We start from the raw sequence: 10,747 nt of genomic DNA, 5'->3' as shown, positions 1-10,747 counted from the left end.
GAGAGAGAGAGAGAGAGAGAGAGAGAGAGAGAGAGAGAGAGAGAGAGAATAAATAGAGTTGTCTTTTGAGAAAGTTTGAGCCAGGCTCTCAGGAGGAAAAGAAGCTTCAGTTACTTGTAGCTGCTGCATGAAGGTGAAAGAACAAATATTTGGTTAGCCTGGCTGAGTGAGCACACTGGGCTCAAGGTTCTGTGCCTTTAAGGTGACCAGAGCCCAAAGGCCCTCCTTAAGGGCTGCTCGGCAACACCCTTGATTCTTCTCAGAATCCCCTGCAGGGTCTAGCCTTTGACTTTGTTCCAATGCTGTGGTCAGCTCAGTCTATCAAGCTCCACGCTGAGCTCTTTGTATGATCGGCAACACTCTCTCTGTGTGCCTGCCTATGTACTCAGTAGAAATGAGCTCTCGTGGGCAGAGTGGGATCCTGATGGGAGACTGTTGGGAGCCACAGGAAGGTAGGAAAATGATCATATGTGTGTAGGTGGGACTGGGCCTCAATGCCTAAAGCAAACAAGCTACCTCAGTCCTGAGAAAAACATCCTGTCTGGTTAGGGTCAGCTATTAGTTGCTAGACAACCTTGTGTCATGTGTTACTAACTTTGCAAAAGTATAAATAAAGGATTTTGTTGTAGTGCATCAGGCAGACTAGCGACCACCTAGCACAGCTGTTGTCTAATTGTCTATCTTTCTCATGCCTGCTGCCATGTCTCCCAAAGTAGAACCAATTGCAGTGAGACCAACGGACCTCTACAGGAGACTGTGTGTCAGGGAATACAGGCAGCGAGTGTATGACCTAATTCTACAGACCCCAGAAGAGTAGAAAGGGCAGCAGAGCTGGAGCCAGGGAGGGATGAAGGGCCCCCAGCAAGGACCCCTAGGGGGAAGAAGCCCAGAACAGCTTGGGGCCAGTGTCTTCAGCTGCATCAGCATTGGCAGGGTCTCTTGGGATTTCTTTTCACTTGCCCAAGCTTCACTTTCTGGCTGTGTTCTTCCCACCACGGCCTTGTGCCACAGGACAGTGCTTCATGGCTGAGCCACCCTGCAAGGGTGAGGAGTTTACCAATCACCCTTAGACTAGGGAGCAAGGGACACGAGTCCTTTCTGCCCTCCAAGTTTTGTCCCACTCTGACCAACACCAGGGCCCTGCCCTGTGGTATACCTTTGCTCCAGAGTATATGTAGACTGGGTTGAACACGTGTGTGGGGAGCAGCCTTACTGTAGCCTGGGGTGGAGTGGCTGGACCCCTGGACTTGCAAGGGTCTAGCTGGTAAAGGCTCTTGGTAGATCCGAAGGGGCAGTCTGCAATACATGGGTCTCCGACTTATAGAACATCCCTCTTCTTCTCCACAGACAAACTCAAGAGAGTGGCATCAAGGAGTCTGTGTCCTGGGGCACACAGAGGACCCAGGATGTACTCTATGAGGCCAGGGCACCCCTGGAGCGTGGCCATTCAGCAGAGATCCCTGTGGGGCATCGGGGAACACTGGTGAGCCCTCCCTGGAGGGGGATTATGAGACAGAACCCAGTGGCCTGTGGGCAAGGATGGGGGTCTGTGGAACCAGAAGTGAGCATAAGGACCGGGATGGGAGAGCTGTGGACTAGGTTGGGGCGCACTGTGGGACCTGGATGGTGGTGCATAAGATGGTTCCCTGTGAGTATGACCTGGAGGCTGTTGTCCCCAGGCTGTGGATGTCCAGATGCAGAGCGTGTCACTGAGGGGCCCGGATGGAGAACCCCAGCCTGGGCTGGAGACCCAGGGCCGAGCTGCCTCCATGCCCCGCCTAGCAGCAGAAACACAGGTGGGTGGTTATGGAGGAGTCTGGGCTGGGGGGGTGGGTGTGCATCCCAAGGGTATGGGGGCCTGGGAGAGGAATAACAGCACCCATTCTTGGAGCTCACTCCAGTGAGCCTGCCCAGAACCCACATGTGATTAGCATTCTGGGAGCATACGGGCCCTGACCTTTAGATGTGGTAATGCCCAGGAAGTAATCCCCCAGCTCTGTCCCACTCAGCATTGTCCCTTAGCCCTGGTCCCTTAGCTCTGCTGTCTCCCCTCCAACTCTGTCCCCCTCCAGGTATGGTATCCCCCTTCCAGTCTGTGTTCCCCCAACTGTGCATCTGTACTTCTTCTCTTTCTGAGACTCTTTATCCTGTCTAGAAGATGATGCCACTTGCCTCTGTCTGTCCTTCTGTTTGAGTGTCTAGAACAACCTTCACTGTTCTATCCCTCTTCTTTGCCCCCTGCAAGTCAGACTTTTTATGGGACTTTGTTGCCTAAGGAGGAGGAGCTGGCCCATAAAGTTGAGGTTCTGTGTACATCCTGGGACAAGCTCCTGTCCAAAGATCCTGAGAAGTGTCCATTCTGCATTTGCATTCTGAGTCAGAGCAGGGCCTGCAGTGTCTTGGCCTCAGCCCTGAGTGTGCACGGCCTGCTGGCCCCAGGTTTTTCCTCTTCATCGCATTCTTTGTTCCTGTGCCTCTTAGGTTTGTACATGTGCTGTGAACTTTGCTCTCATTTTTGACTCCCATTTCACTGCCTTTTGCAGCGTGCCTGTCTTCTCTTCACGGTCCATGTGTTTTGATGTTTATGCCTGTGTCGTACTCTCTTTGGTTTCCTGCAAGGTGTCACAGGCTGATCTGGCTGTGACTGACTCCCACAGGGAGGGCCCCTTCCCTAGGCTCTGGCAGTAGTAGCTTTAGGGCCTCTGGTTGCGAGGCCAAGGAAGAGCTACCCCTGCAGTCAGTGAGGCAGCCATGACTACACTCAGATTGTTCAACCCCACTAGCAGCTTCTTGGCTTGGAGGACCCGTAGCCCCTTCCTTGCATAGTAGGGGCTCCATCCTAGGCCTGGTTCCTCCTGACGGGACCTGGCCAACCTCCTTGCCCCCCCCCACCTCAGGGCCTTCTTCATCCTTCCATCTATGTTCCCCCTTTTCCCTCACCACAGCCTGCTCCGGATACCAGTCCCATGAAGCGCTCCATTTCCACGCTGGCCCAGCGCCCTCGTGGGGCCCACCTCTGCAATGCTTCCCTGGACCGCCCGCCCCCCAGTCAGGCACCACATCACCATCACCACCGCTGCCATCGCCGCAGGGACAAGAAGCAGAAGTCCCTGGAAAAGGGACCCAGCCTGTCTACTGACGCAGATGGTGGTGCGTGCCAAAGGGTCTGGGGAACCTCTTGAAGGACTGTGGCCTGCATTAGGGTCTGCGTACAGATGTGGATGGCCTCTTCCTTGGTGTCCCTTATGGCCCCATATCTGGCAGTAGTAAGCAGGGAACCGAGGCCCAGGCCTGAGCATCAGGCAAGAACACATGCAGCCCCCTGCCCTTCCCAACCCTGCTGCCCCTGGGTATGGGGTCTGGGACCGAGGTCTCCCTGGTGCTGAGCTTGGCTGAGCTGGTCTCTCTTCTTCCTGGGCCAGTACCAAACAACACCCCAGGACCAGGCGTGCCCCCAGGCGAGGGGCCAGCAGGCTGCCGGCGTGAGCGCAAGCAAGGGCGCGGCAGGTCCCAGGAGCGCAGGCAGCCGTCCTCCTCGTCCTCAGAAAAGCAGCGCTTCTACTCCTGCGACCGCTTTGGGAGCCGCGATCCCCCACAGCCCAAGTCCTCCATCAGCAGCCACCCCACGTCCCCGATAGCTGGGCCGGAACCAGCACCCCACCCACAGGTAAGTGGCATAGGCCACATGGGCGGTTGCCCCACTCTTGTCCTCAGGCCCTCTCCTGCCTCACTCTGCCTGTAGCCTTGTGCGCTCCCTCTGTGCCCTTGCTTCCCAGCCACCCTCCCTGGGGTGGGGGCTCCAGTCCTCCAGGGTCTCTGCTGCTTGTGTCCTCACTCACCTTCTGTGTCCTTATCCTGGCCCTGTGTGGCCCTCTCCCTCTCCTTCCCTGCCAGCTGCAGGTGCTCTGTGCTGCCCAATTTCTTTCTTGTTTTTATTTGCTGTTCTCTTTACACAGGGTGGTGGCTCCGTGAATGGGAGCCCCTTGGTGTCGACACCTGGTGCTAGCACCCCAGGCCGAGGTGGGCGGAGACAGCTCCCGCAGACCCCCCTGACACCACGTCCAAGCATCACCTACAAAACAGCCAACTCCTCGCCTGTCCACTTCGCTGGGACTCAGAGTGGCCTCCCAGCCTTCTCCCCTGGCCGGCTTAGCCGTGGACTTTCTGAACATAATACCCTGCTCCAGAAAGACCCCCTGAGTCAGCCCCTGGCCCCTGGCTCTCGCATCGGCTCCGACCCTTACCTGGGGCAGCGTCTGGATAGCGAGGCTTCTGCCCACACCCTGCCTGAGGACACGCTCACGTTCGAGGAGGCCGTGGCCACCAATTCGGGCCGCTCCTCCAGGACTTCCTATGTGTCCTCCCTGACCTCCCAGTCCCACCCCCTCCGCCGTGTGCCCAATGGCTACCACTGCACTCTGGGACTCAGCACCAGTGGCCGGGCTCGGCATAGCTATCACCACCCTGACCAAGACCACTGGTGCTAGCTGCACCACAACTGCCCGTGCACCTGACCATCGGTGTGGGCTCCAGTGGATGAGTTTTATCATCTACACTGGGCTCTGGGCTGCGGCCCCTGGGAGGAGGGGCCTCACCTATGGCCTCCACAGTGGGGGCGCTCCCCCTTTTACGTTGGAAGGACTAATAAAGCCCTTTCGTAGAGGGTTGTGATGTGTCTATCCCCCTCATGTGCTGCCTTCCTGGGTGTTAGGCCACATGTCAGATCCCAAGCAGGAGGTGGCCAGTGCACTGAGATGAACCCAGCGTGTCCGGATCCCATGTCATGGCCTCCACCGTCCAGGGTGGGTGCTTGAACCTGTTCTAGGAGGTTTGAATCTTTTGGGTAGCACCCTGTATCCAGATGTGCAGCATGGAGGGTAGGATATGCCTGCAAGCCTGCAAGGGGCCCAGCCGTGGCTTGGCATCCCTTGCCAGCCTCCACGATTCTGTCTCTTGTCACTTGTGGCACTGAAGAACAAATGTGTGCAGGAACACTGTCCTTCCCCAATCACTGTTGCTCCAGCAGGGACCAAATCTGAAGAACATCTGTGCTATTGATTCTGGTTTTTGGTCACAACACCCTTCATTCTGTTGTTTCAATATACTTGATCTAGAAAAACAGAAAACAGGAAAAATGGCTGAGGAACTGTTAACATAACATCAACCTATAGGAAGGTCTCCTTTTCCTTGTATGTGTCTGTACTTGCGTGAGAAGATGTTCCTGTGTGGACTCTGTCTGGCCTGGGTGGTCCCCAGCAAGCCTGGTACCTGCTGCTTGATCAAGTGCCTGACCTCCAGCTCCGGGGCATCGTGTGTGAGGCGAGGCCTTGTGAGCCATCACCCGTGGATTACATGAACACTGCTTAGAACAGCAACTGGGTAGAAAGCTCATGTCTGAAGGACCAACAGATGACACTCAGCAGCACAGTGCAGTGAAGACAGGCAATTTTGCCCATGTTCTTCCCACAAGCAAGAGGATTTAGGGAAGACAGGGACCAGCAGAGTGCGTGCTTGTGTGAGGCATTTTCAATCTTCTATATTTGATTCTCAGGGATGGGATGCCTGGCAAGTAGGGCATGATCTCTGTTGTATATGAAGTGACTTTCCACCAAAAGCTGAAGGAGTGAAAGGCTAGTGGGGAAGAGGAGATAATGACTGGGTGGTTGCATGTGAGGACATTGTGGCAGGATGTCACAGCAAGTCACTGATGGAGAAGAAATGGCTTCTGTGTGGCTGTGGCCAAGTTCCTTGCCCTGGGCATAGGGAGGCAGTAGTCAAATCTAGCCTCACAGCCACTCTCCAGAGGGGAAGCCCATACTCAGGATGGTGTTTGGTGTGGAGAATGTTAGGAGACCCTGTCATGAAGAAGGGTGCATGTGGACAAGTCCATCCGTGTGTCCTTTGTGTTGGCACTTCAGATGATTTCTCTGTGGGGTTGTTGGCTTCTACCCCATGATTCTTCTCAAGAAGCTATGTGTGATTCATATATATGTGTCTGGGTGTGTGTGGTGTGTTGTGTGGATGTTGTTCACCATAGGGCTATGCAACAAAAGACACATTTAATAGAAACAAAACACACAAGACCACCATCTGGTCTAGAGTTTCAGCATGATTGTGACCAAACCTTTTTATAGAATTTCCTTATGTGAAGGCACAACACTCTGCAACTTTAATGGTAACAGAGTATTTTATTCTAATAGGGTAAAATTATGCCGGAATCTTGGTCTGTGCATGTGACTCTGTGCTCTGTTGCAAAGTAGAAGGATGTGCATTTCAATAGTTTTGTCTGTTTCCCCAGCCCATGGTATCTTGGGTGTCAAAATGTATACATTCCATGTAGAACCACAGTTGTCTCACAGGCAGTCACCACAGGTCAAGGATACTCTTTTCTAGATTCATACAACCTAGCTGGCTTGCCTGGATTCTTTTAGGCACTGGCATTCATGAAATTACAAGAAGGGAAAGGGATCGTATTTTCTTGATTTTGGGTTGGTTTCTGTACTGTCTCCTCTCAAGTTATTGTCTATTTCCTCTCAAATCTCATAGTGAGTTGCCAAATTTGAAATGCATCAACCAGCTGTCTGCATCTGGAATCTGTCAAGCAGTGGCTGTAGTTTGAACAAGTTATTTGTGCATGTAAAATATATACATATATACATTATACAAGTATGTGCATGAAGTATATATCTTCATACTTTTGATACAATGTATTCATTTGTTAATTTTTAATTATATTTGATATAAATTGAAGGTTTGTTGTAAAACTTTATATTTAACAACAGTGTTAAAAAGAAAGAGAAGTCCCAACCATGCAAACCAATTGGGACCTACTTTTAAAAAAAAATCCTGTGATTGACTAGTTTGCTGCCTGAGTAATATTTACAAGCCAAAATTTGGATTCTGCTATTGTTTCTACAATGACCTTTTGTATGAAGCAAAGTCCTTGGATTAAAATAAAAATATGAGAAAAAAACCCCAAAAGCAAAAGCAGAACTCCCACAATGCTGCTAGGAGGTATGTGGGGGGGGGGGTCTGTGTGTCTTAAATGTGCTGGGTGGGTAGGCAGCCAGGACAGCACAGGAGAAAGTGGTATCCTGACTATAGGCTCCAGTTAAAAAGCAGGTGTGGGATACTGCGAATCAGGGTGAGCATGGCTCAGGACCCTCTGGGCACTCTGACTCCCAAGACTAATAGCTGGACTACAGTGTGCAGAACCTGGGCACCTGGAGGCACAGGTAAGCAGTGTGGCAGCAGCTGGACTACATTGCCCAGAATTCTTGCTTCGCAGTTCCCAGCCACTCCATCCTCCTCCCTTTGTAGTGAAGACTGAGGAAGCCGGACTACATTGCCTGGAATCATTCAGAGTATGGAGTGCACCTTTATGAGCACTGAGAGAACAGAGTCCAGATTCTCTAGTCCAGAAATTTCGGGGATCTGACAACTCACAGCCACTCTGCCAGTCCACCCTCCCACCCTTAGACCAGTACCGCCAGTCTCAAGACTGCACTACCCAGAATGCCACGAGCTGTGAGGACAGACTACAGAAACACACAACTCAGAATCCTCTGGCTGGGGAGATAGCTTGTGGCTTGAGTGCCTGCCTGGCAAGCACAAGAGAATCCTCTGGAACTGCAGAGGCCTTTGCAACAAAGGTTAAGTGGACAGAAGGAAAACAATAGTAGAGTACCTGGGCAAGAGCATGGGTGTCTTTCAGACCTGCAGCTCTCAGAACAGAGACATGGGGGAAGCAGTTTTGAGCTGAGGTCACACCTCTGCAGTAGCCACCGTGGCGCTACATTTAATGCCTTAAAATGACCCTAAAATGGGTCTGGTCACTGACAAAGTCACCATTTCAAACACACCACTGTGGTGACTTTCTTACCAACCAGCCTACCAAAACAAGGATTAGGGTGAAGTTAGGAGATTAGGATTAAGGAGTTAGAGGGTTAGGGTTAGGGTTAGAGCTTAAGGTTAGGGTTCAGGTTATATAACCATATTAGGGTATCTTGTTTTTATAATTAGGAGATCCCATTTTTAGGGAACTCCATTTTTATATACATTCTTAATTTAACTTTTATTTTTTAAATTAAACATTTGAAATCATATATCATATATGTCTTTTAATAATAGAAATGTATATGCTCTATTGAAATACATGGATTCCATTGAAATACGTAAGGTCCATAGGAAAATATAGGGATAAGCATCTCTATAAGGATGCCTAAATTGGTGGCTTAATATGTGGGAGTGCAGAAGTGTGCATCTTATTTTTGTTGCTGGTGGGTTTTTTTAATGTATTTAGTACAAAGTCTACAAGGTCTCACTATTCAGATCAGACTCAGTGATCCTCCTGTTTTCAGCTTCCCAAGCCCTGAGGTTATAGGTGTGTGCCACCAGGCCCAGTCTCAGTGTGCCCTGGGGACAGAGCCAGCACAGCATGCCAGGGGATCAAACCCCGGTCCCTGTGTCTACCTAAGCAGGTGCTTTAATCCACTGAGCTATCTGGCAGGCCCTAGAAGTATATCTTGAGGTTTCAAGTTCAAATCTAGCATTGGGGGTCAGGGTACTAAATTCTTTTTTTTTAATTATTTATTTATTTGTGTGTGTGTGTGTGTGTGTGTGTGTGTGTGTGGCCATCTCAGCCCACCAGGAGGTGGGGCTGGCTGGCATGTGGTGCTGGAGGATTGAACCGTGGTCCCTGTGCTTTGCGAAGCTTGTTCTAAGTAGGTGCTTTAGACCACTGAGCCATCTCACCAGCCCCTTAGAATTTTAGTTTTGTTTTTTTGTTGTTGTTGTTGTTTTTTGTTTTTTGTGTGTTTTTCACGGAACCAGGGATTGAACTCAGGCCCTTGCGCTTGCCAGGGAAACGCTTATTACACTGAGCCATCTCTCCGGCCCCTCAGGGTACTAATTTCTTAGGAAGTTGGCAGTGATGTAGAGTTAGTGTGGATATAAGGAACAATTCCATGAAAGTCCCTTATATTGTAAGTTAAATTCTATTTAAAGTATATTGTGGTAAATTAAAGATTTATATTATAAAACGAGAGGAAAACAGTTCAACAAAGTACAGTATATGTTGCTAAAACTCAATGTTACAGAGTTGAGTTAATACAAATTTATTTTCTCACAGGTTTGGAGGAAGGAGTTCAAGCAAAAGCTGCCTATAGAATTTCTCTTGAACCCTCTTTCTTTAACTTGAAGACAGCAACTCCTAGCCATGTCCTTACATGGCCTTTAACATGTTCACCCTGGTGTTTCTTTTTCAAGGACTCAAGTAAAGGACTGGATTAGAATACACACACATTTTTTTTCTCTTTTCATGGAATACCAACAATATTTGACTCACATGACAAGGTTACCTCAGGGATATATGAGAATCTGGTTGGGGTGGCCTGAGATGTTTGTCCAGTCTATGTATGTCCCAGGCTATTCCAGCCAGTGGCCCCTACAGAGAGTTTTCTAGAAAAGTTTTGAGGTGTGACATCCAGCAGGCTACTTGTGTAGCTATTGTATTTCCTCCTGGCGTCCACAGCTGATAGCCAGTGTCTGTCCCTCAGAGGACAGCTTGGGAATGTTATTAGGGGCTCTCCATGATGGGTTAGCCACTCTGTACCACGCAGCACTGCTCCTAATGCGCACCCTTAGATGCCCTTGACAACCTCATCCAGAAGACACCTGGGAACATGAGAAGTGCAGCCAGTATCAGACCTAACCAGGAAACATATTTGCACTGGAGGTCCCTTCTCCAAACTTCATGTCTATGCCTGAGTTCACCGACCTTATTCTTCTCTAGGAAAAAAAAAAGAAGATGGTCCAGGGATATAGCTCAACAGCATAAGTGCCTGCCTGGCAAGTGCAAGGTCCTGAGTTTGATCCCTGGTAGTGGAAAAAAAAAAGGAAAGAAAGAAAAAGAGTGAAAGAAAGTTGGGGATTTACCTTGGTGGCATAAGGTCCTGCTTGGCAAGTGCAAGGTCTTGAATTTGCTCCCTGGTACCACATCGGTGCCAGCCCTGCAACTGTGCATGTTAGCACAGAAGAAGAAGGATGGGGAAGAAGAGGAGGAGGAGGAGGAGGAGGAGGAGGAGGAGGAGAAAACTAGAGAAGAATGTCACTGGGATGGGACACAAATTACATTGTTTGATCAGAAAGGGCTTCCCAAAGGAGAGGGTATGTGTATTGACCCAGCCAAGAGCTGGAGGGTCAGGGAGTAGAAAAGGCAAAATTCCCACATGGCCCTCAAGCTGCCTGAGACCTCAGTGGATAACAGCGCTGCCCAGTTCTAGTGTTTGCATTCCTGTCAGTCTATATATATGACTAGATGTGTGCACTATCCTCACAAGTTTTGGCTGCACCTTTAGTACAGATTTCATTGTGAATTTGCTCCAGTTAAATTTTTTTCCTACAGTGAAAATAATTTGCAACTGTGTCACGGAGGATAAGATATAAAACATGCATTCAACACTGATGTGTGGGCAATTTCTGTATGCTATGTTCTAGTGAAGGCACATTCCTAAAGATAGTCATTTATAAACTGCAGTTTATGCACACTCTCAAATATCTGATAACATCCAGTTGAAGATATTCTTAATAACTCTCCTCAGGGATTTGACATTGTGTGACTGCATTTTCACTCCTTATGTAGTGTTAAGAAGCCTTTGTAAGGATGTTTCTTCATCCCTAATGTATGCAAAATTATACTCTAATAAAGTTATACTAAACGTTCTTCAATAAAAATAACATTTAAAAT

The 10,747-nt window shown here is 49.6% G+C and overlaps 1 protein-coding gene across 6 annotated transcripts in view; it reads left to right on the top strand.

Moving 5' to 3' along the window:
* Nucleotides 1–6,625, top strand: part of Cacna1b (calcium voltage-gated channel subunit alpha1 B) — a 204,944-nt gene extending 198,319 nt beyond the window's left edge. For all 6 annotated transcript variants that reach the window (XM_023700324.1, XM_004640341.2, XM_023700322.1 and 3 more), the window contains 5 exons: nucleotides 1,348–1,483; nucleotides 1,680–1,796; nucleotides 2,946–3,150; nucleotides 3,423–3,667; nucleotides 3,957–6,625. In XM_023700324.1, the coding sequence (XP_023556092.1) occupies nucleotides 1,348–1,483; nucleotides 1,680–1,796; nucleotides 2,946–3,150; nucleotides 3,423–3,667; nucleotides 3,957–4,487 (1,234 nt within the window). In that variant the 3' untranslated portion in view covers nucleotides 4,488–6,625. The remainder of the gene's footprint in view (nucleotides 1–1,347; nucleotides 1,484–1,679; nucleotides 1,797–2,945; nucleotides 3,151–3,422; nucleotides 3,668–3,956) is intronic.
* The last annotated feature ends 4,122 nt before the right edge of the window (nucleotides 6,626–10,747 follow it).

This window comes from Octodon degus, unplaced genomic scaffold (genome assembly GCF_000260255.1).
Source record: "Octodon degus isolate 3935 unplaced genomic scaffold, OctDeg1.0 scaffold00123, whole genome shotgun sequence".
Classification (NCBI taxonomy): Eukaryota; Metazoa; Chordata; class Mammalia; order Rodentia; family Octodontidae; genus Octodon; species Octodon degus.
Note: the sequence above shows the minus strand (reverse complement) of the source record. Positions and strands in the feature narration are given on the sequence as shown.